General features: G+C 46.2%; 3 protein-coding genes across 8 annotated transcripts in view; 2 read left to right on the forward strand and 1 right to left on the reverse strand.

Moving 5' to 3' along the window:
• CPA5 (carboxypeptidase A5) overlaps positions 1-2230 on the forward strand; it is a 29886-nt gene extending 27656 nt beyond the window's left edge. Inside the window, exon 12 of the mRNA XM_060020002.1 lies at positions 2218-2230. The gene's annotated coding sequence lies outside the window, so the exon portion shown is untranslated. The remainder of the gene's footprint in view (positions 1-2217) is intronic.
• On the forward strand, positions 1394-9098 carry CPA1 (carboxypeptidase A1). 2 transcript variants are annotated; one of them, XM_060020000.1, is made up of 11 exons: positions 1394-1432; positions 2218-2321; positions 3203-3284; positions 3742-3975; positions 4213-4314; positions 4842-4943; positions 5135-5245; positions 5870-5960; positions 6467-6666; positions 7181-7265; positions 8911-9098. In XM_060020000.1, the coding sequence occupies exons 1-11, from the start codon at positions 1394-1396 to the stop codon at positions 9096-9098; spliced, it is 1338 nt and encodes a 445-aa protein (XP_059875983.1). The 2 variants fall into 2 exon arrangements, with proteins under 2 accessions (XP_059875983.1, XP_059875984.1); XM_060020001.1 differs by lacking the exons at positions 1394-1432; positions 2218-2321 and adding an exon at positions 2668-2732.
• Positions 9099-13778: 4680 nt separating this feature from the next.
• CEP41 (centrosomal protein 41) overlaps positions 13779-23367 on the reverse strand; it is a 46542-nt gene continuing 36953 nt past the window's right edge. For 3 of the 5 annotated variants that reach the window (XM_060020892.1, XM_060020891.2, XM_060020896.1), the window contains 6 exons: positions 21948-22099; positions 21476-21543; positions 20323-20437; positions 19665-19880; positions 18834-18978; positions 13779-14769 (listed from right to left, as the gene is read on the reverse strand). In XM_060020892.1, the coding sequence (XP_059876875.1) occupies positions 14745-14769; positions 18834-18978; positions 19665-19880; positions 20323-20437; positions 21476-21543; positions 21948-22099 (721 nt within the window). In that variant the 3' untranslated portion in view covers positions 13779-14744. Of the gene's footprint in view, positions 14770-16524; positions 18979-19664; positions 19881-20322; positions 20438-21475; positions 21544-21947; positions 22100-23367 lie in introns of those variants that run through there. The other 2 variants (XM_060020895.1, XM_060020893.1) reach the window with 2 other exon arrangements.

Genomic DNA, 23367 nt, shown 5'->3' on the forward strand with positions numbered 1-23367 from the left:
TTAAAAATTATAGGACCACTTTTGATTTAGAAATAGAAAAAGAAATATTGTTTTCATAATGCAAACTAAAGAAAGGCTCTACAAAACTTTCTTTCCTAGTGGGGAACAGATTAGAGCAGCTCGAGGGGCTTCCTTGGTGGCATAGTGGTTAAGAGTCCACCTGCCAATGCAGGAGACACGGGTTCAGGCCCTGGTCTGGGAAGATCCCACATGCCACAGAGCAGCTAGGCCCAGGCGCCACAACTACTGAGCCTGCGCTCTAGAGCCCACGAGTCACAACTACTGAAGCCCGTGCGCCTAGAGCCTGTACTCCACAAAGAGAAAAGCCACCGCAGTGAGAAGCCCGCGCACCACAACAAAGAGTAGCCCCTGATCCCCACAACTAGAGAAAACCTGTGCGGAGCAATGAAGACCCAACACAGCCATAAATAAATAAATAAATAAATAAAATTAAAAAAGGAACAGCTCGAGAGCACTGCAGGGCACTAAGAGATGAGGGGGACTGAGGGATGGGTGAGACCTGGTTCCTGGTCTCAGGAAATGTCTAGTCTCATTGGGGAGACAGAAATAACACTCTAGGAACAATTAAGGAGAAATAAATATCAGTTTGTGCTCAAGAACCAAGCAGTGTGATAAACACCACTTCCCTTCCATCCCTGGCAAAATCCAGTCATTAAGACCCAGATCAAGTTCCACATTCTTGGTAAAGTCTTCCCTGGACACTCTTGGATGAGCCCATAGTTCTAAGTCCATACCCCTACTGGTACTTTTCACTTCACATCACAGGAAATGCACTGCTCAGGTCTCCTACAGCAAGGAGAGCAACCCAGTGAGTGTCTTTTATGTTTAATCCTGTCTTGGTGACAGCTTCTTGGAGACCTGTTGGAGAACCAACATGTTGGTTGGTTACTTCTGTCTTTCCCGCTAGACTGTGAGCTCTCTCAGCTCCCTGACAAGTCAGTGGGGAGTATCACCGTGGTATGATGTGGCCACACTTCCCACGGGCTGTTCCCAGCTAGTGACTGAGCACAATGCGGCACTAGTACCAGCATTCCTATAGGACGCAGGGCTCCCTGAACTGCAATGTTGGCTCCAAGATTCAAAACTGCACTGCTGCCCGAGTTCCTCCTGCCCAATCCTCTCCCAGGTGTCAGACCTGCAACGAGGTAAGGCTCTTCTCTCTCCCCTTTATCCTTCATGGATGTGTCTCCCCATGAATCTCTTGCATGCTTAATCCTGTCTTATTGACCCACAGCTTCTTGGAAAGCCTGAGAGGACACAAGTTAGTTGGTTACTTCTGTCTTCTCCATTAGACTGAGTTCTGTGAGATCAGGGACCCACCCATCTGCTTCAGGCATCATCTCAGGGTGGAGCACAGGACCTGACCCAGAGGATGAATGAGCAAAGAGATGAACATTCAGAGAAGGGGCAGGTAGGTGAGAGAGAAAGAAGCCAGAGGAAGCTTCAGGGAGGTGGTAAGCCTTGCCTGGGGTCTGGAGGGCAGGAAAAGCTGCCAGAGTAGAAAGGAACAGTCTTCATGGAGGCTCAATATCTGTTGAGGATGGATTCAGTGTTTCATCATCTTCCCAGAGCTATGCTCAGGAGAGAGTTGTGGGTAAATGTAATGGGGTCACTCTGCCTTGGCATAGGAAGGTTGGACCATAGGAGGTGGGCTAGGGAGGCAGAGGGAAGAGATGGAAACTGGAAAGGGCCGCCTTCGTTGTTGGCAGTGCCCAAGCCTGAGGCCCTGACCCAGAGCAGGGCCCCCAGATGCTGCCGGGGAACCACTGGGGCCCTGGTGGATTAGGGCAGATTTGTGTTAGATGTCTCTGCAATGAGGTCAGCATCCAGAGCCAGAGCAAATTCCCCGTTGTGAATTCCAGTGTCTCCTATACAGTGTGCAGTCCCAACAGGGTTCTGGCCCTGGTTCCCACCACCGCACTTTCTACTCAGAGGACATCTGGTTACAGTTCCCATCAAGGGCAACCCTTGATCCCAGAGCCCTAGAGCAGTGGGGGTGGAGGGAAACTTCTGCTTCTGTGCTGTGGCCTGATTCCCACAAGGCCACCGAGACTGGTAAGAGTGGGGCTGGGAAGTTTCCTTCACGGGGTTGTACCCTAAAGGTCAGGCAGCCCTGGACAAAGCCCGTGTGGTGAGAAGCCAGGAAATCTGGGAGCTAGCTGGGGTCCCAGAAGGTCCCATCCTGCTCTCTCATAGGAACAAAAGAGCTGGTGCTCCGGGAAATGGGAGAAGAGGACACCTCACATGAGGCTGCAGCTGGTGTGGCCACTCCAGAGTCCTGGCTCCTTCTCCATTGCCGGGTCAGTAAACAGGACCATAGGGTCTGTGGGCTGCAGGGCTCTGGGCAATCAGGGCTCCAGCTGGGAGGCCTCAGCCCTAGCTGACCCTCAGGCCCAGGACGGCCCCTCATGGCCAGGGGTTGAGGCCTGGCTTATCTCTCCAGCTGTCCTGTTCCCTGCCACTTTATCAGGGAGAGTGGGTAGGTGTCAGAGCTTGGAACTCCCACCTCTCCCTCCCCGTGGGATAGAGCCCAGGTGCAAGTGGAAGGACAACTCTTGGGCACAGCCAGGAGACCTCTGTCCTGGGAGAGTTTAAAAGGCCCCAGGACCTTCTCCGCCTCAACTGACCTTCCCAACTGGCTGCAGCATGCAGGGGCTGCTGATTTTGAGCGTGCTGCTGGGGGCTGTCCTTGGCAAAGAGGACTTCGTGGGGTAGGAGCATGGAGAGGAAGGGGTGCTCAGAAGGGAGATAGGGAGGACTTAACCCCCAGCCAGCATCTGGAGGAGAGGGACAGACAGACACATGGGAAGATGGTCAGAGAGGAGCAGACTAGCACATCCTGGAAGGAAGGCTGACTGGGGACCAGGACTGAGAAGGGGTCAGGTCTCTTAGGACAGCCTCTTGAGCCCTGGAGAATATCTGAGCTCTGAGGAGGACTCTTCAGAAGAGGAGGCAGGAGGAGGCCTAGCTAGCTTTAGAGAGAAAGAGTCTAAGCTGGGATAGGGACAGCAGCAGTGTCCAGAAGGTTCCGAGGAGCCCAGGCCTCCCGTCGCTAGGATCCCTCGTGCTTCCCCTGCTCAGCCCAGAGGACCGAGGCCCAGCCGCCCTCCTCCCACCTGGGGAGCACGCATAGCCAGTAGGAGCTGCTCAGGCCCTCAGTCTCCCCTCCCGCTCTGCCCAGGCACCAGGTGCTCCGAATCTCTGCGGCCGATGAAGCCCAGGTACAGATGGTGAAGGAGCTGGAGGACCTGGAGCACCTACAGGTTAGAGGATGTGGGAGCTGCCCTGAGGCCCCAGGGTACGTCTCAGGGCAGATGGGCTCGCCTCAGACCCCCTCCCACCTGGGGCCAAATGGGGCCTGGGCTCTCTCTCCCCAGCCACCCAGGAGGGAGCCATGGGACTGATCCCTGTTAGGAAGTGACTTAAACTTCCCAGTGCTAGAATCTTGCTGCCTTTGAGCATCTGAGCAAAAGAGCCCCCCACATCGCCCCAACTTCTAATTCTTCTCTCTCCCTTGCTGCCTCAAAGCCTCTCCACTCTGCTTCCTGGGCCATTTCCCTGACCAAACTGGACTTTGTCCAGCACCCAGGGATTCCCTGCAGCCTCTTCCCCTAACAGCTGTGCCCCATCCCCAATTATATGGGAAATTCTGGTGCCGACACCCTATCCCGGGCAGGCCCTTTCCCAGCCCGCTGTGACAGTGGCTCTTGTCCTCCCCAGCTGGATTTTTGGAGGGGCCCTGCCCAGCCAGGCTCCCCCATCGACGTCCGAGTGCCCTTCCCCAGCATCCAGGCTGTCAAAGTCTTCCTGGAGGCCCGTGGCCTCAGATACACAATCATGATAGAGGACGTGCAGTCGCTGCTGGACGACGAGCAGGAGCAGATGTTCGCCTCCCGGAGCCGGGCCCGCAGCACTAACACCTTTAACTATGCCACCTACCACACCCTGGAGGAGGTGAGGGACCCCGGGGCCCCGCTCCACAAGCACCAAGCTCTTCGTCAGACTGGCAGAACACGCCAGGGCCAGCCTGGGTGTGCGTGACATCTGCTCTGTCACCATGTGGCCTCGAGGCTCTGGGTCGTGGCTCCTCCGCATTCAGGGCTCACAGCAGGCTCGCTAACGGAGCTGCTAAGGGAGGCATCCAGGTGCCCGGAAGCCATGAAGGCAGCCTTCCCTCCTCTGCCTCCTCAGATCTATGACTTCATGGACTTGCTGGCGGCCGAGCACCCACAGCTTGTCAGCAAGCTCCAGATCGGCAGCAGCTACGAAGGCCGTCCCATCTACGTGCTGAAGGTAACGGGCACCTGCCAGTGGATGTACGTGAGCACATCTGCAAGACTGGGCCCCCACATCTGTGCGTAGGCACCCATGGGTGAGCCCAGGGTTACAGAGAACACACTGTTATATGGACTCCCTGTGTAGCATAGGTGTGTGCATACCAGTACACACACAATTTTAGGTGACGCAAGTGTTTCCAGTCAAGTGTCACATTGTGGAAAGTATCCCAGTGTCTGGTAGTCCAGATAAAATGTTTTGTTTGTGACCTCCGACAGAGAACTATGTATGGGCATTGGAACATGGAGGGGCCCGAAAGTCTGGCTTAGTCATTATTTGCGCCAAGCTTGAGCTGAGGGCAGGAGGCAAAGCTCTGCAGGATCCCGGTCCAGACCCACTCCCACATCCCACCTGAGTGATGGTCCCACAAACAGAGCCTCAACCTGAGATACCAGAGAGCAGACAGCCTCTGGGTTGGGGTGCACTCCCCTTCAAGGAGGTGAGACAGGGCCCCAGCTGAACTATTTCCTGCTCTTCTCATCCAGTTCAGCACTGGGGGGAACAACCGTCCAGCCATCTGGATTGACACGGGCATCCATTCTCGGGAGTGGGTCACCCAGGCCAGTGGGGTCTGGTTTGCAAAGAAGGTAAGCCTACGGAGGTGAGGGTGCTCTCGCCTGGTAGGGCATTGGTATCCAAGGCCCATAGAAGCCCTGGCCCCTGCTTCCATCCAGAAGCAATGACCACAGAGGGAGGTCGAGGGCAGGCATCCATTGCTCTAGCATGGCAGATTCCTGGCCTGGCGCGCTCTGCCCCTCTGCTCCCCAACCTCCACCAGATCGCACAAGACTATGGCCAGGACCCAGCTTTCACTGCCATTCTGGACAACATGGACATATTCTTGGAGATCGTCACCAACCCTGATGGTTTTGCCTTCACCCACAGCAAGGTACAGGCCTTCTCCTCTTCTTGGGGAAAGCAGGGTGGGCCTCTGTCCTCTGAGCCCCACAAGCTACTCACCCCTAATCTCAACTCCCAGAAGTTGAGAGAGGGACAAACAGACCTGTCCCCCTAGACTAGGGGTTCTTGACCTTGGCATTCTTGACGTTTGGGGCAGATAATTCTTCATGTGTTGGGGGCTGTCCTGCGCAAGCAGCTTCCTGACTGACTCAAGCCCCCAGATGAGACAACCGAAAACATCTTCAGATATTGCCAAATGTCCAGGTTGTGGGGGACAGAACTTTCCCCAGTGGAGACACACTGCCCAGACCTTCTTCCCTGGTTCTACTTTATGTCTATGGGACAGCATGCTACCAATCAATTTTGTAAGGGGCTGGGGGGGGGGGGGTTGCCACATGCCTTCCTCTTTCTGCCAGTAGAACCCCCTGGCCAAATGCCATCCATTGTCTCCTCCATTTTCCTTCAGCCAAGAGCCCCCTTTGCAGACCTTCCTCCCTGACAACCAGTTGAAAGTGGCTTCTGATTCCATACTGTGTCCACACCCAGGCTCCGGATTGGGGCTCTGTGTTGATTGTGGCCTCTGTTGGGTGGCTGATCACTTTTTCTTTCTCAGAATCGAATGTGGCGCAAGACTCGATCCCTGACGTCGGGCTCCACCTGCATTGGGGTGGACCCCAACAGGAACTGGGACGCTGGCTTTGGGAGTAAGGCCCAGTGTGGTTTGGGGAGCAGGGATGGACACCCCAGAATGGCTTCTTACTGTCCTTTGTCCTGTCATCCCCCAACCCTCTCCTGCCCCAGCAGTGGAGGCGCATGGGTAATGTTGGCCTCTCCTCCAAGGTGCACAGTGAGGAAGGTGGCCCTCTGAGATCTGCTTGTCCCTTGCCTGTAAAGTCCTTCCCAATGGAACTGAGGTCTGAAACCAATCTATTGGTTGTCTAGCGTAACTTCAGCTCCTTCCCTCTGTGGTCACTTCACTGCAGGAACTGGTGTTGCTTGAGGAGCCCTTCCAACCTCTCTGGGCATGTCCATCAGCTTTGTCCAAGTTTGGCTGGGGAGGGAGGCAGGACCCCCAGCTTATAAAAGGCTTCTGCCCTTTCCTTATCCGGGGTGGGGGTGAGCCCTCCTGCATCTCAACTCATGCAAAGACCAGAAGCCATGGAAGCTACATTGCTTGGGTGTAAGGAATGCCAACTCTCCCCTCCCACAGAGGCCGGATCCAGCAGCAACCCATGCTCGGAAACTTACCGTGGCAAGTTTGCCAATTCCGAAGTGGAGGTCAAGTCCATCGTGGACTTTGTGAAAGAACACGGGAACATCAAGGCCTTCATCTCCATCCACAGCTACTCCCAGCTCCTCTTGTATCCCTTTGGCTACAAAAGAGAATCACCTGCAGACAAGGATGAGCTGGTACGTGCTGATCCCTGCTTGCCCTCTCATCCCAAAGGCAGCTTTGGGTGGGCCTGGGTTTATCCATCAAACCTGCTTAAGGCACGAGGCCCTACACTGTGCCTAGCACCCCTTTCTCCCATGGACCCCTGATGGCTTGAGAAGACCAGCAGGGCAGACTAGCCTTTCTGTCTGGAAAGCTGAGGCACAGAGTGGTTGAGTCACTTCTGTCACATGACAGAGGAAGGGGTAGGGGTGGACTTTGAGCTTGTACCACAAGTTTAAACCTGGAGCTGCAGGGTGACCAAAGGGCAGTGAAGTAGCAGCCAGACATCCCACAAGGTCACATCCTGCTGAGTTCCCGGGCCTGACCCTGCAGGACCCAACAGGTTCCATGCTCTCTGCTGGGGGCCGGCTTCTGCAGGGTATGTGCTCCTGGGTCATCCTGCCAGCCCCCAGGGTACCCTGGCCCTGTGGTTCTGGGGGTCTGGCACTGCTGGCCATGACAAGCAGTGTTGCTTGGCGTTTTCTCCAGGATCAGGTGGCTAAGTCTGCTGTTGAGGCCCTGACCTCTCTGTATGGGACCAAGTTCAAGTATGGCAGCATCATCACAACAATTTGTAAGTAGGTGCATTGTCTCTGTGGGTGGTCTGGGAGGAAGCTCAGCTGGCTTTCCCTGCTGGAGGAAGTGTCCCTCCTGGAGGAGGTAGCCAAGGGTTCCCCAACCTGGGAGCATGGGTGAGGAGAACAGCCCTGGCCACGCCTGACTACTGCTGGCTTGGTGGGCAGCGGGGCCCTTTCCTCATGTGAACTCTGCCTTCCTCGATACCTTCAGACAAACCCTTCAGTTCCTCTGAGAACTCTTATCTTGGGGTTAAGTTCAGCTTCATGCATGGAGCGGGTAGAGAGTTCTGCTGGCCTTTGTATTGTAGATCCCTAAGAAATTCAACTTAAAAAATACTCTTCCTCCAATGCCCTTCAGTTAGAGAATATATCCTATCTTTTCCCAGCTTACTTATCCATGCACTGCCCCTGAGAGGAGGACTGCTACATCAACATGGAATTAAGTCAACAAATGTTTATTGAACACCTATGATACACCAGGCCTTGTTTTGTGTGCTTGGGATACAGTTGGGAATAAAAATAAGCCAAGATCAGGAAACCTCCATTCTAGCCAGCCATGACAATAAACATGAATAAGGAAATGATACCATGTGTTAGGTGATAAGTGCTGGGAGAAAAAGAACTACTAGGACAGGGTGAGGGGACTCAGGAGTACTGGGGGTGGAAGCAGGGCAGGTGGACTGAAGCATAGGCCTCATTGAGAGAGTGAAATTTGGGCAAGTATTGAAGGAAAGGAGGGATGGAGCTAAGAGGCTATTTGAGGAAGAGCCTTCCAGGCAGAGGAATCTTCTAGAACAAAGGCCTTCCCGTGTGCCCTGACCTGGCGTGTATGGGAACGGCAGGAAGAGCACAGAGACCCAGTGGCTGCAGCAGAGACAGGTGGCGGGGATGGCAGCAGGGGTTGAGGTTGCGGTGTTCAGATCCCATTGAGCCCTGAAGAGACACAGCAAGCTTGTGGCTGACAGGAGGTGAGAGTACTGAAGAAGCAGGGCGCAGGGACACACCTCAGACTTCCTGCCCCAAGTGCCCAGTTCTGGGGGTGAGTGAGGCACAGTCTCACCTGGGGCTGGCCTTACTTTTGGACTCCAGGCCTTCTTTGGAAACTGTTTTAACCCTGAGTCAAAAGGTTCTTGCTTTGTTCAATATTGTGGAGTTAAATCCTGATATGCAGCCACCTCCCTCTCCCGTGCCCGATTCTGCAGCTGCTTTGATACCTACTGCAAATCTGTCTGCAAAAGACAGACGAGGGGCTTTTGCTTTGACTCTGACCCTTGCACTTTCCCCCTGCAGACCAGCATCCGGGGGACAGTCCTGGTTACCCAAGTGGGCAACTCTGGTATATGTGGGGGCTTGACCCAAGTGGCTGTTAGATGGAGGTGGCTTTCAAAATCGTGGGAGCTTCCTTGCATGACCCAGTGAGAGGAGAACCATCGCTGGTCTGCCTCTCTGGGCCTCTTGGACTAAGACCCTTCAGGGGAGCTTCTTGGGAGGAAGCCAGGCTGCTTGGTCAACAGTAGGAACTTAGCAGATGCTGACTCCAGTCAACACTGCACGAGGCTCTGGGCTTTGGACCATTAGCCCAGCCCATGCAAATGTTTTCAAGCGAGTGACCTTTGTTCTGCCGGTCTGCTCCTGCCCCAGACCAAGCCAGTGGAGGCACCATTGACTGGACCTACGACCAGGGCATCAAGTACTCCTTCACCTTCGAGCTCCGGGACACCGGGCGCTATGGCTTCCTGCTGCCGGCCTCCCAGATCATCCCCACGGCCCAGGAGACATGGCTGGCACTTCTGACCATCATGGAGCACACGCTGAATCACCCCTACTGACCCGGCCCTTCAGCGCTGTCTTCCTCCTCCTCTCCGTCCCCACCCAGGCAGCCAAATAAAGTTTGAGTGTACATGGACCAGAATGGGGCTCATGTGTGGGAATGCATGTGGCATGTCTGCCTTTTCAAGCTGTGGCAGAAGTGATTTAGTTCCCGCAGGTCTCACTGGAAACGTGTGGGTAGTTGGACTAGATGACCCTTAAACTCCCCTGCATTCCAAGGTCCTGTGAAGTTGTATCCAAGTGGCATCTGTTTTAATTAGACCACCCTGAGCTCAGCTCGTCAGTGGGGTGATTTGTTCATACCTTAGGAGCAAGCAGCAGCCACAGCTGCTAACCAAATGCCCGGCACCCCGCAGTGGTGAGGAATTCAGCTTGTACAATAGTGTAGCTGGTTGGATCCATTCATCTACAAAAGCAATAACCGTGAGTACAAACTAGAATAATCCTAGTGGCCAGTGTTGTCCCAAATCAATGTTGCAGCCAGGTAAAGCAAATTTCTATAGAGCAAAGTATGGTCTCCCACTCCTAATTAAGTTGGAAGGACACAGTTGGGTTAAATGGAATCATTTACTGAAGATAAAGAACAAACACCAATCCCAGGGCATTTTATTAATTGAAGTGTATCAGGAAGACTTTGCCTTTAGAGACAGAAGTAGTTTACTTCTCACTGCCCCATCCTTTCTAGCATCTCCTGCTACATTGTCTCCTCTTCCACTCACCACCACTCATTATCGTTAGCAAACTTTCTCAAACGTAAGGCTCTCCTCTCCTTCCCCATACCCTCCACAGCTCCTAGAATTTGGCTTCGCTCCCTTGCTTGGTGATTCTGGTGGCTGTGATATCACACTTAGTGGCTAGCCCCACAGCACATAGCATATATCTCAACTTTTTTTCAAAGCAAGAATCTACATTCCGTTTCTTCCAAATCTCTTAAGGTGTGACTGTCAAGCAGGGGGTTCCTCCCACTGAACTTGCTGGGAAGTGGATGGGGGGTGGCTTGGTAGCTTCCCAAATAGGGGGGCTGGGGTAAGGATGGCAGCCTCTCCCTGTATCAGTCAGATGAAGTATCACAATGCATCCATCTTCACTGACTTAAAATCTGTGTCTTTTTCACATAAAATAGCCTGAAGATCAAACGATTTTTTCTTTTTTTTTAAAGGCCCATTGGGGAATTTTCATCTTGGAGGTTTTTTATAATTTTTAATTTTCTAAAATTGAGGTATAGTTGATTTACAGTATATATTAGTTTCACATATACAATATAGTGATTCAAAATTTTTATAATTATACCCCATTCATTTTTTTATTTTAATTTTTTTTTGCTACCAAACATTCTAAAAAACAAAAAGAATGAGGCTGACTATACATATAGTACACATACAGTTATACATATATGAGTTTATAAGGCAAGGTTAAATGGTGTTTCAGTCTTTACAGAAGGATGATCTAAAGATTTTATGACACTTCCTTCAAGTTATCTTTTGGGAACCATTTCCCTTCAATTTATGTAGATAAGCTGAAACCCACTGTAATGGCTCAGTTTGGGCAAGTAAAAAAAAAAACGAAACTGATCTTACTGTTTAATAAAGACTGATAAGTGAAAAAATATTAAGTTAGCAAGACAATATATCATTTTACGAAATTGGATTACTTAGGCTTCAAGGGTAGAATTGCTTAATTTAAAATAAACTGTACTCCCTGATAGCAGAGACCACTTGACTTGGCATTCAATCTCCAGAACCATCAACAGTACTTGACATACAGATACCCAATAAATATTTGTTGAATGAGTGTTCTCCACATATACTAGAGAACTTATAAATTTTATAATCTTTATTTTGTAGGCTTGCAAGTCATTTTGAATTTCCCTGAGTTGTAGTTTAGAAAGTAAGGCTCTGAGCAACTAAGAGTCTTAAGAAAGCTGAAAAGACAGGAGTAAAGCACCAGAATGAAAATTCCATGAGGGCAGGGATTGTGCTGTTTTGCTCAACACTCAATTTCTACTGGTTGGCCAAGTACATGACACAGAGTAGGCACTTAATAAATGCTCGTTAAATGGAGACATGGAAGTCATTAACATTTTTTTTTCTATTTTCAACTACAGGAAGAACTTTCCAGTTTGCAGATACATATTTTTACAAATCTATGGGTAAAAATTTTATTTTATAAATAAAATCATAAAGCTAAAAGAAACAAAAATTTTAGAAAATAATGTGGTGTATATGAAAAAGTATTAATAACCTTGAGGGGAAAAAAGCTCTTACAAGTAAAAGGGGTTTAAAAAAAAGACTAACATTTCAAAAGAAAAATAGGCAATTCCCAAAAGAAGAAACACAAAAAGCCAATAAATGAAAGATACTGATTCTCTGAGTGATTATTTTTTGTACATTAAAGAAAAATATATTATTTTTCTCCCATCAGATTGACAAAGAATAAAAAGACTGACAACTCAGTGTTATCAAGAGTATGAAGAAATGAGACCTGCCGTATACTGCTGGTGGGAGGATAAATTTACACGACCCTCCTGGAGGGGAATTTGGCACTATAAATAAAAAATTTCAGCGTATTGACACTTTGACCCAGTAAGTCCACTTGGAGGAATTTATTTTATAAAAATATTTTGAGAAGTTCAAATAAACATATATACAAGGTTGTAATAATAAAAAGTTAAATTAAAAGGAAAAGAACCTAGATAGATACCAGTATTGATATGGGTATTACCCATTTACACAATGGAATATCGGGAAGCCATTGTAGTCTGTGTTGATATGGAAAAATGGTCACAATATACTGGGCAAAAGAAGCTGGTCACATGATGGAAATAGTCTAAAACAGGATTGTGGTGGTGCTTTCTCAACTCTGTACATTTACTAAAAATCACTGAATTGTATCCTTAAAATGGGTGAATTTTATGGCACGTAATTTATATTTCCATACAGTTGTTTAAAAAAAAGCAGGCTACAACATAGTATATTGAGTATGAATCTCATTTTTGTTTGAAAAACGCACACCCACTATGCCTGGAAGTAGATATTCCCCAATAATAATAATTGTGGTTACCCCAGGCAGCGGTGGTGGTTTTCCTCTTTATACTTTTCTGAATTTCTTGCAATGAGTTTGTATAATCAGGGGGGTTAAAAAAAAGCTATTTCAAACACACCAGATTACCTGTGGGTGAAGTTATCTAAGATCAACTTATTATCAAAATCAAACATCTAAATGGCCATCTTAATTTGTGCCCAGATTCTTTTTCATCATTTGTCTAAACTCATTTCTTCTGCTGTTGCCCAGAACAAGGTCTTATTTTTGGAAAAGTTTATACTCCAGATAGAGCTGGAAGCAAGTGTTTCTACCAAGGGCAGGGTACTAATGTCTCCTGGTTGGGGGCCATTCCCTAAGCACTCTGTGGTAGCTCAGATGACAACTCCCAAGAGCGCTTGCTGCTCACTTTCAGTTCCCGCAGCAATCTGGGGAATTGATTATGCTAATGCCTATTCTCTGGGACTTTTCAAAAATCTTTATTTTTAAATGAACTCATTTTACTTTGTTCTTAGAGCATTATCTATGGTTCTCAATGTGGCCCGTGGGCCATTCGTGGTCCATAAGAATCCTTTGGGTGGTCTTTTGAATTAACACTAAGATATGCATGTCTAGCTTTCTGGCTTTGGCCTGAAGTTAAAATTGAAATGTCATTGAATACAATCCAGATATGACCTCACTGGTCCCTCATCCAGTACAGGGCTATTCATCATCTCAGCAATTGTTTTGCAAGGGCAAGTGGGACTAGGTGGATTTGAAGATGCAGACGAATTCTTGCTCTAAGGGCTCTAAGGACAGAAACATCATTCTGTGAACACACTACGACCCAGATGCTCCTTACAGGAAACTGATATGACCAACCAAAACATTCAGATCGGCCAGATGAAGGAAGAGCTCTGAGAAAGAAGCACAGAGCACCCGTCAAATCTGAAAAACTGTCAAAGGGTAATGAATTCTCCCCAAAGCTTTCAGGATCCACATTAATTTGGCAACTCAAACTGTGAGCATCAGCTAACGACCCCAGAAGTGAAGACTGCCAAATGTTTACTGCCCAACTGAAAGAAAGTTATAAGTCTTCTGCTTAACTACCATGGTATGTTCGGCTACATTTTTAGAGGAGTGCGGTGGAATGAGAGCTCTGCTAACATGGACTGAGGCACAGAGGTTTGCTGCTGCTTCCTCCCACGAAGCCCAGGCCTGCGGCCATGAGCCAATTCACACAATTTATGTTTCAGCCTAAATCAGAAACATCACCACAAAGGAAAGAGAAATTCAGACACAAATCATATCAATATGGTTTTATTGGATAGTTCAACCATCAGGAAAACAGCCTTTTCCCCTACAATCTAATGAAAAGTTTGTAACTCCCATTCCTTAAGTGATACCTCATTAAGAAACAAATCTCACAAACCCTGGAGCACCTGTCTTCTAGATAGGTCACCAGACACAGACAGTGGAATGGTCCCAGGAGCAGATGTTTCAGTCCCTGAATTCCTCACCTTTTATGCAGGCAGAGGAGGAAAGCTTTCAGTGGAATCTCAGGTGACGAGGAAGGAAGGGAAGCCAACAGCCAAGGGAAAGTTACTCTTTTTTTTTTTTTTTTGCGGTACACAGGCCTCTCACTGTTGTGGCCTCTACCGTTGCGGAGCACAGGCTCCGGACGCGCAGGCTCAGCGGCCATGGCTCACGAGCCCAGCCACTCCGCAGCATGTGGGATCTTCCCGGACCGGCGCACGAACCCGTGTCCCCTGCATCAGCAGGCAGACTCGCAACCACTGCGCCACCAGGGAAGCCCAGAAAGTTACATTTTTGTTAGTGAATTGGAGGCGTAGCCAGGGAGAGAGTGGCTGTACCCACCCAGAGTGGACAAGCACAGAGCAGAATGGTTTCTCAACCTTCCAGCTCAGTGACACAGGGCGAGTTGCTTAATTTCCATTTGACCCTCAGTCTCCTCACCTGAAAATGGGGGTGCCTACCTCGTAGGGATGTTCTGATGATAGTCAAATGAGTCAAAACATAAAATGAAGAATCTAGGAATACTGCCTAACACATAGTAAGCTCTCCATAAATGTTTGCTAACATTATTACCTGGAAATCTTCAAGATTTGAAACAAAAGAGAAAATAAAACCCACTCTCAGATGGGGATGGTGCAGTTGAATTCTGAAGGCTACTTTGAGCTTGAGGGGACCATGGAAACAGGCAGACTGCAGACAGCCAGGCTAATAATAACGGCCCTAACAGCTTCTTGGGTACCTCCTGCAGAGGGTAATCTAAAAATCTCAGAGTGATGAATGTCTCACATACAAAAGTAGGATGTACAAGAGGACAAGGGATAACAAACTTTTCAGGTCTCCAGAATGGCAGACCAGCGCTGAGTGGCCACCACAATGGGCTTTACATCCCAGACTTCAGTCTTGACAGGTTCAGTTCATTTATTCACACACCCTTATTAAGGGCCAATGTCATGTAGTTGGTGATTTTCACCCTCTGGGAGGTTATAGTCAAAAATAATTTTAAATAATTTTTTTAAAATGTAGTCCATCAGTCAATAGTATTTAATAAGTGACCTCTGTTTGCCACACATTTCACCAGGTGCCTCAGGATGTTATGCAGGTGAAGAGAATCTGCGTCTGCATTTGGAACAAAGAGGATAAGCATCAGAGAGTGAGACCGTAAGGAGATGGGGGAGGAGGGGGGCAATATAGTTTTGTAAACACATAAAATCATGCACTGAATCCTGTCCTGTCAGAATTCACTGCTGACAAATTGCCACCATTACATATTTTATGCTATAACTGACCTGTGTGCCAATAAAGGACGTGGCAATAGCAATTTCAGTAATTACTGCAACTTTAGGAACGTATTACTACCCAAATGTCTTCTGAACACTTTGGAAGCACAGTGTGTCCTATTTATTGTTTTTTATGGGAAAAATATATTTTAATCAAGAAATTAATTGAACAGTAGATAAGCATATCATCATGCTCACATAAACTGATATAATATCCACATTTCTGATGTTTCTTGAAAAAGAAAAAGGAAAGTATTATGGGAGTTGAAACTGAAAGAATTGTGAAAAAATAAACGCACATTAGAGACACTGGGAATATTTTGGAACTGGGGAAAGAAAGGTTCTTAATGATTATCTTCAGAGTAGAGCAGGAAGGGAGTCATGGATTTAAATCCAGGTGGACAGAAATTAATTATCCCCCCTAAAAATGTCAGATAACATAAAAGACAGAATCTACAACCAATTTATAACATGACAGAAACCAAAACCAACACAAGAAAAATTGGCTACATATATCTTCCTAGCCTAGGACTCTGATTTCACTTATATTCCACAAGGGAATTAGAGAAAAGAAGGTTTTGTTTTGTTCTGTGTTCTTGGTGAGTAGCCTAAAGTCTTATGAATTTTTGTATAATCTCAGTAGTATCACAGGAAAAATCCCTCAGCAACTAATGAACACTATTTGTTCTCTTTTAATTCTGATTTACACCCCAAGTCCAATATGATTGTGCTAGTTCTGGTTTTCTGCTAAAGGTAAAAAATAAAATTACATTTAGGTAATTTGATTCATTCTATGTCTTTCTTTTTACTTTTTTTATAAAGTTTTTTTTTGATGTGGACCCTTTTTAAAGTCTTTTATTGAATTTGTTACAATATTGCTTCTGTTTTATGGGGGGTTTTCGTTTGTTTTTTTGGCTATGAGGCATGTGGGATTCTTAGCTCCCCAACCAGGGATCGAACCCACACCTCCTGCATTGGAAGGCAAAGTCTTAACCACTGGACTGCCAGGGAGGTCCCCATTCTATGCCTTTCAATAGATTAAACCTGACATTGTAACAGCCCGAGATGTTCTTTTTGTACTCAAATGAGTAATGTTGCCTTCCCCTTCCTCCCTCCACACTTTTTGTTTCCTTGCTTCTCTCTTTCCTTCCCTCTTTTCTTTCTTAAATACAGTAGATAAAGTACTGAACTTATTATTTAGACTTTGGCCATCACCATTGCTCAGATGGAGCAGCAGTTGTACATTGATAAAGCATTTTCCATCTAGGGGGTCATAAGTTCCCAGGCAAGGGAAGCTCATCAACCCCCAACGCTGACAAGAAAGCCCCGCTCTAATGAGTTTAAGGTGGCAATCAGTCCCTGCTGGGCATGAGGAGAAACCCTTCTGACTAGAAAGCTAAAGTCCACTGCCCTAATTGGAATGATTTCCTGGTTCATTTACACAAAGAAAATATGCATTACTGGGAGATAGAGCAAAAAGAAGTACTCTTTCAGATCACCCCAGTCTCATGTGACTCCCCACAAATCATCTCAACAGAGAGGAAGAGAGAAGTTGGCAGATCTCAGCATATTAACAGCAAACAACAAATTAAGAACTATGTACTTTAATCTTCAACTTTCACAATTGCACAGAGTATCACAGATCGCTTAGATAATACATGTCAGTTAATCTAACGAAGAAACTAGTAAAGTAGAACATTCAAAGCAATACCTTGAGCGTGTAAAAACTGCAAGTGACATTTAACACACAAAGTGCAGAACCAGAACAGGTCTTTGAGGAGTAGTTATTTAAAATCCTTACCAATAGGCAAAGCGCTATGGAGAAACACACATAAATATAGTCAACCTGCCAGATCTCTCAACTAAACGCACTGCAATTCTAATAGGTTCAGCTATACTGACTTTGCACATATACATAGTAGTTTCTAACACTCTAGTGTTGTGTGGTGATGAGAATGCAGAATAGGAACAAAGGGGGACTACCATTTACTTTCAAAATAGAATCGAGTGGGGAAATCTAAACTCCTGACTAGTCGACTTGAAAATGGCATAACCAGAACTTTGTCACAGAGAAAAAAAAGTTTTTTTCTTAAAAATGCATATGTGTCCAAAATGGCTGAAAATCTTGTCCATGCTAGGGGAAAGTTGAGTGTGGAAAAATTTGCATTTTTAAAAATCTATGCTGTAAAGAAAATAAAAAGCCAGAGCATTTTGGCATTAGCAAAAGGCTGAACTTAGTTCTCAGGCAATAAATTTATGGGGAAACATGACAGGCTCCTCTTTAAAGCTATGTGTACGTTGGCTGAATTTTATACAAGATTCTTGAATCTTGTGGAAAATTGGGCACAGCTTGACATCTGAACAATGTCCCTGGTTTGTTTGATTTCTAAAGCATCGGAAAATGTTGCACTTTGGAAATCAAGTAGAGAAGAATAAACACACTAAAACAGAACTGGGCTGAATGTGAAAGTTATTTTTCCATATGTCTCTATAAGATATTTATTACCTTTATTTCTCCTACAAACACAGCCCCCCATGCTGGAAATACTGTGATACATTTTTTTTTTGGTGGTGAGAAAAATAGTCCTGTTAAGACAAATCTTACCCAGCAGCAATAACCACCTAAGGATAGGCAATTTTCAGCTGGCTTTTCAGAAGCTGGTTGCCATGACAAAGAGCACAATTTATTCCTTAGTCCCTTATCACAGCTACAGATCACAGACCATAAAAATTAACAAGGCTCTTTTTCCTTTGCCTGATGATTTCATAGTTCCTCATCCTTACCTGAGGTCTTTTGTTCCCCCAATTAAATGGAATGAATGTCAGTCATCTAGCAATTCAATTAACGCTGATTCAAAATTCTGGCCCAAACAAGAATCTATATTCAAAACCTCCTAATCACAGCTCAGTCATGAGAATGAGAAGTAAGCAGGGAATTGCACTAATTACTCAATTAGACTAATACTGTATTTTTAAGCAAGGGTTTAAAGGGTTGTCAGCTCTGACAAAGGACTGTGGAGTTGTCCTCACCTTGTGTGCGGGCAGTGGCCCAACCAAAGCCAACGTTTTCAAGTGGCCATAATTTCTACCCATCTAAGATGGATGGGCCTGAGCTGGGTAATGGGAGTTTACAACTAATAAACCAACCGCAAATGAGGGACGGCTCCAGGGGGCTTCAGTGGCTCTCAACCCGGCCCTGAACAGTGGGCAGGACTTGCCCGTGAAGGCAGCTGAGCACACATCATCACCTGTGCTGGTTCCAGGAAAACATCTAGTGAGGAGGAGAAGCGCTGAGCACATGTGAGAGCTACTACTAAATCTTAACTGAGTGACGCTCACAGGTACCGGCTTCCAGACGGAGCCTGCCTCGGGTGCTGGGCGAAGAGCTCCTCAGCCAGCGGGTCCACAGCTGGTGGGGGCTGAAAGCTACGAATCGTCTGCACCCCCGGGGACAGCTTCTCAGGCTGCAAAGCCTACCGAGAGAGCCTTCGTGAAACCAAGAAGAGTGAGTGAAAAAGAACTGGCTGGGAAGGACACACCAGATGCACCTGAAGTATTTACAAAACAACGCAGGATATAGACCAAAACAAACTGGACCTTATTAAAAACAAACAAACAAAAAGAAAGCCTAAAAAAATTAGACTTTTTTCCTACTCAGTTTCAGAGACTTAAATATTCTGTAAACAACAGGGAGGACACTAGAGCCTGTCATGCCTCTGGGTTTTGTAAAAATCCTTCCCGGGTTGGATGTGGGAGAGGAGCTGGAGACAGGAAGAGGGAAGAGGGCCTGACACACGTTGAGGTCTTTCCTCTGCAGCAGCTTCTTAAAATGACCAACTTGTGAACTGCTCAGGGGTTCCGAAAGGAGAGAAAACATTTATTTGACTAAGACAAAGTCTTTACTTCCAGGGTTTGCCTTGCAGGTGGCCACTGCCCAGCGAGCGGGGGTTCTGGTGGCCGCCAGGGGCCCCGGCAGGCAGGTTCTGACCGCTGCGGGAGCCTGGAACCTTGGAGTCTCTTCCAGAAGCATTACCTTGGCTCAGCCGGCCTGAAGGGAGCAAGAAAGCAGGGAGCAGAGCTGCAAAAATGATTCCAGGGACAACCTGCCAAGTACACTTTTAAACTAATGAAGTCTTATGCTACAAACCACTTTTAAACTAATGAAGTCCTATTCAGCATCTACTTTAGGCTAAAACCTACTCTTCATCCTTGAGATCAATTAGAAGGTGGGGAAGGGGGCAGGGATGAAGGGAAACCCAGATAGCTTTTCTTTCCTTCCTCTCCATTATCCAATCAACCTCATCTGTCCTTCATTCCTTCTCAGTAGAGAAGGGTACAGGAATGGTTAGAGGAAAAAGAGAAAGCAGTGTGCCAAAGGAAAGGCCAGAAGTAGTTTAAAGGTACCCAGAAGCAGCAGAAGGAAGCAAAGCTTTCCGAGAAGGAATCTGAAAGCCTTAGCTTAGCCTCTCAACTCTGCCTGAGATGCACACTTTATTTGACTGATACCCTCTCTTCTCTTTCTATGTCTGTGTGCAATGCCTAATTCTTACCATAATCTCCCCTCCACTCACCTCCCCCCTCCTCACATAGCACCTGCACATTCCCCTTCTCCTGCAAATATTTGAAGAATCTGAATATAAGAGATCAAGCTTCTCATATGATGAGGTTGGTGTTCAAAGCTGCAAATCTCAAGTTCTACAGAAAACATTATTTCTAAAGGTCAAAATATCTTACTAGTACTGTCTGCAGGACCCTGGTCCTCTTCCAGGTAATATTCTATCTTCTTTAGGTCTTCTGGGGTAAATCTCCATTTATTCTCGGCTGCTGGGGGCGGCACTTTCGGGCCGGATCGTTTCCGGGCAGAAGCAGGCGGAAGGGTCTGCTGGCAAGATGCTGGCAGGGAACCCGTAATCAGTCCTTCTGGGAATTTCTGAGCTAAGACTTTTAGACCTAGGTGTGGAAGATCATCAGAAAAAGCCGTGTTAGCACGGTGAGGCCAAGGCAACCTGGAAAGGAGCCCGCATGCCTCCTCAACACAAGGACAGGAAATCTTTCTTAACTGCTTCACCATTAAGTAAATTACACCAGAAAATGTCAGTTGTTATGTGGGATTCTGAGAATTCCACCAGAAATCGTTTAGCTCAAGTCTGCAGCATTAAGGCTTTCTTACAGAGCCATAAAGTAACATCATTATTTCAGGAATTAAAAACATGTGCTGATGGAGCTAAAGGAAGTTTCACGTATCCTGACTCCTTTCTGCCAGCATGGTTGTCTCTGTTTCCAGAATACTAAGTTCTGAGCTCCAGGAGGGAAAAGGCGATAGGGGTGGAGTTGAAGGAGTGTGAGCCCAAGTATTCGCCTTTTACGTCCTAAGCAGAACACAGCCCCTCACCTCCGGAAAGCATGAAGAGGTTCTCAAATCCCCGCTCGCACATGGTGGTAGCTGCCTGGCTGGCCAGCCTCTCATCGTCGTCATACAGAATGATGATCTTGCCATGGGCATTTTTCTAAGAAGCAGATGAGTTAAGGTTCGACCACACTGAGCTAATGCTCCTAGACTATACAGAAACCCCTGAGGAAGAAGAGCTGTCAAGGTTTACCTCTCTGAGTTCAAGGAGCATCGGATGACCCCTCTTCAGGGGGTTCAGGACTTTTTCCTGTCGTGGAAACCACACAAGCTGGTATCCTTTTCTTCTATGAACTAGTATCACCATGTCCAAGACGGCACTAGTTACACACTGTACACTCTTTGGCTCTTTCATCTGTACAATCCTGGAGAGTAAGTATTACAACCTCCATTTTACAGATGAGGAAACAGAAAAACTTTTATGCCCAACGTGTCCACTGCAGTCTTATTTATAATAGTAAAAAAATGGGAACCACCTGAAAGTCCATTCCTTCAAAGAGGAATGATTTAGTAAATTACAGTAAATCTAAAGATGAGATCTTATACTGCATCAAAAATAGAGTTTATAAAGAGCTTGTATTAGTGTGGGGAAATACACTGTAATATGAAGTGGGGAAAAGCAACATACTAAATTATATATACAGTATAATTTTTACTTTGTTAAAAAGATAAAGAAGACAGTCTGGAATAAAATACACAAAAAATGTAGTAAGAGATTGTTGTTCAATTGTGTGGTTATTTCAATTTTCTTTTTTATATTTTTCAGTATTTAAATTATTTTCTATTTGTATGATTTTTATGAGCAAAAAATTAAAATTTCAAGAAGCAAAAAAAAATTAAAATAGAAGGAAAAAAATTCACTCCTTACATTTTACTTGGGAAAACTTTCTGGGGAAAACAGTCTTAGGACTGACTCTCAACAGATCATAACCTTTAACCTAATGTTTTTTGTCCTACTGCAGGATGGCTTGGAAGCATTCTCAGCAACAGCTAAGGATCAAAATTCTAAAATATGCTAAGTAAACTAATTAATATCAAAGGTCCTTCATAGGGTTTTCTTACTAGGAGCATGATTCATGATAAGATTGAGTCTTCAGTCTTTATACCATCCAACTCCTTAAAATGCAACAAAGGATACATATTCAAGAATATCATTTGAATAAGGGTTCATTGTTCTAGACAGAGTTGCAATTGGGTAACTGTAAGCTGCAAAGAGAAGAAAAAGCTTAGGAAGTTTGTAGCTCTCGGTACAACCTGGCCCCAATTCTCAGCTGGTTTAAAGTCTAAGAGTTAAAAGAAACATATTTTCAAAATCAACTAGTTATAAACCTAAATACTTTTGTGAAAGAAAAGAAACAGGACACTATGAACAAATAAGAAGTGTCACTTCACTGTTTCTGACATTTAGCCCTGGGCCCCTGAGCCCCCTGAGAGAGTCACCAGCTTCTCTCAGAGCATGTGGTAGAGCCAACTTACAGGTTCCCAGAACACATCTGGCTAACACAGGGTTTCCCCAACTGCTGACCACAGGCTGTGGTTTGAGCCTGCCTGGGCTCAGTACCAGGCTGTGTTCTCAGGAGTGAGACACTGTAAGGCCTTCTCTCTCTTACCTCCAACAATGTGGCACTGCTGGTAAGAATCTCTATCTCTCACATCTAGCAGCAGGAAGGGGCAGTCGGGATAAGGTTTGTCTTTGGTACTGGGCTCTACTTTCTTCACGAGCCCTTTGTCTAGATCCAGTTCCCCAACGCCACTGATGACGCTGCAAGTGAAAAAGTAGGTCAGTAGACACTAGTCAGGGATTGGTGGCTTAAAGGTCAAATGTGTTTCTTCAGAATGGCGAGAGGGTGCTCAATGTCTCTTTAAAAGACACTTCAAAGAAAAAGGAAAATGGATGTGGTGTCTCAGTTCTGCCTCTGAATGCAAGATCCTACAGATGGATGGATTCCTGTTCTCTCACCCTGGACCCAAAGAAGGGGATCCACTGTCCATACTAGCCTTCAGAGAATGCACGTTAGGTCATTAGCACGCAGAGGGGCAGAAACTGTAAGCGCAAGCTGCCTCCAGAAGCAAGGGCAGCATTCAGAGAAAGAAAGAGGCAAACAGTTACTCCAATGGAATTTTGATGAGTGTGAGAAAGCAGAGCAAAAGAGGAAAGAATACGGTTGACAGGGCAGGAAAACTGAAGGCATTTCTATGTATATCATATTTAACATAAAGTAACAACAGTGTTTTCATGTATTTCATATACTGATACAGTGACTCATCCAGTATGGATTTTGAACCTTAATGTTTTCAATAGTTGTCTGTAGTCACTTCCATTTTATAGGTTACAGTGTTGAGGCTGAAGAGGCTTTTAGATTTGGCAGCATTTGTGTAATGAGACAGTGGAAAAGCTAGGATTAAAACGAGGGAGGTCTGTTTCTGACCTGTTTCTGAGGTCATAAAATCACTGAAATTGGTCGCCAGGTTAATATAGGCAAAATGTGGCAAAAACATGAATCAGAGAAAAAAGGATAGGTGTTATGATCAAAGTGGCGAGTAGTGAAATATCTGTATTGGGATAAGAAGATAATCACTCTTCCAGGCAAATATGAAGACACATGTGCCAAACCACAGATTAGTCTAGCAATAGTTCCTCTCCCATCACAGCAAGTCAAATTCTGCCTTTAAAGCCAATGATCACTACAACTATATGCCCTATAGTGCATATTTTGTTGAACCAAAGGAGAAGAAACTCTATTTCATGTGAAATTACGTGCTCAGTGGAAGCCTTGTTGGTCTATCTTGTTTTGAATGCAATTTTAGAGTCCTTGCACAGAAGTAGTTATAAAAATAATAATAGTGCAGTCGACAATAGCAATTCTTTCTCTAGTAGAACTAGCTTCTCTAGTAGAACTATTTTACCAGTAGAAGGGATGGATATGTGCAGAAAATCAGCACCGTCTTATAATCAACAGTGAATATCTGTGAGGAAGTGCTGCATCATGAAACTGCCATGTGCATTTGAGAGTTGACACCAAGGCTGCT

The sequence above is a fragment of the Delphinus delphis genome, chromosome 9 (genome assembly GCF_949987515.2).
Source record: "Delphinus delphis chromosome 9, mDelDel1.2, whole genome shotgun sequence".
In the NCBI taxonomy this organism is placed as follows: domain Eukaryota; kingdom Metazoa; phylum Chordata; class Mammalia; order Artiodactyla; family Delphinidae; genus Delphinus; species Delphinus delphis.

What these genes read in the sequence shown, in the direction of transcription:
- CPA1 (XM_060020000.1), top strand. Translation starts at nt 1,394, where the DNA reads ATGAATGAGCAAAGAGATGAACATTCAGAGAAGGGGCAG. An exon ending in AACATTCAGAGAAGGGGCAG is followed by an intron (nt 1,433 to 2,217) that starts GTAGGTGAGAGA and finishes GCTCTCTCATAG; the next exon opens with GAACAAAAGAGCTGGTGCTC. An exon ending in CCTACCACACCCTGGAGGAG is followed by an intron (nt 3,976 to 4,212) that starts GTGAGGGACCCC and finishes CTGCCTCCTCAG; the next exon opens with ATCTATGACTTCATGGACTT.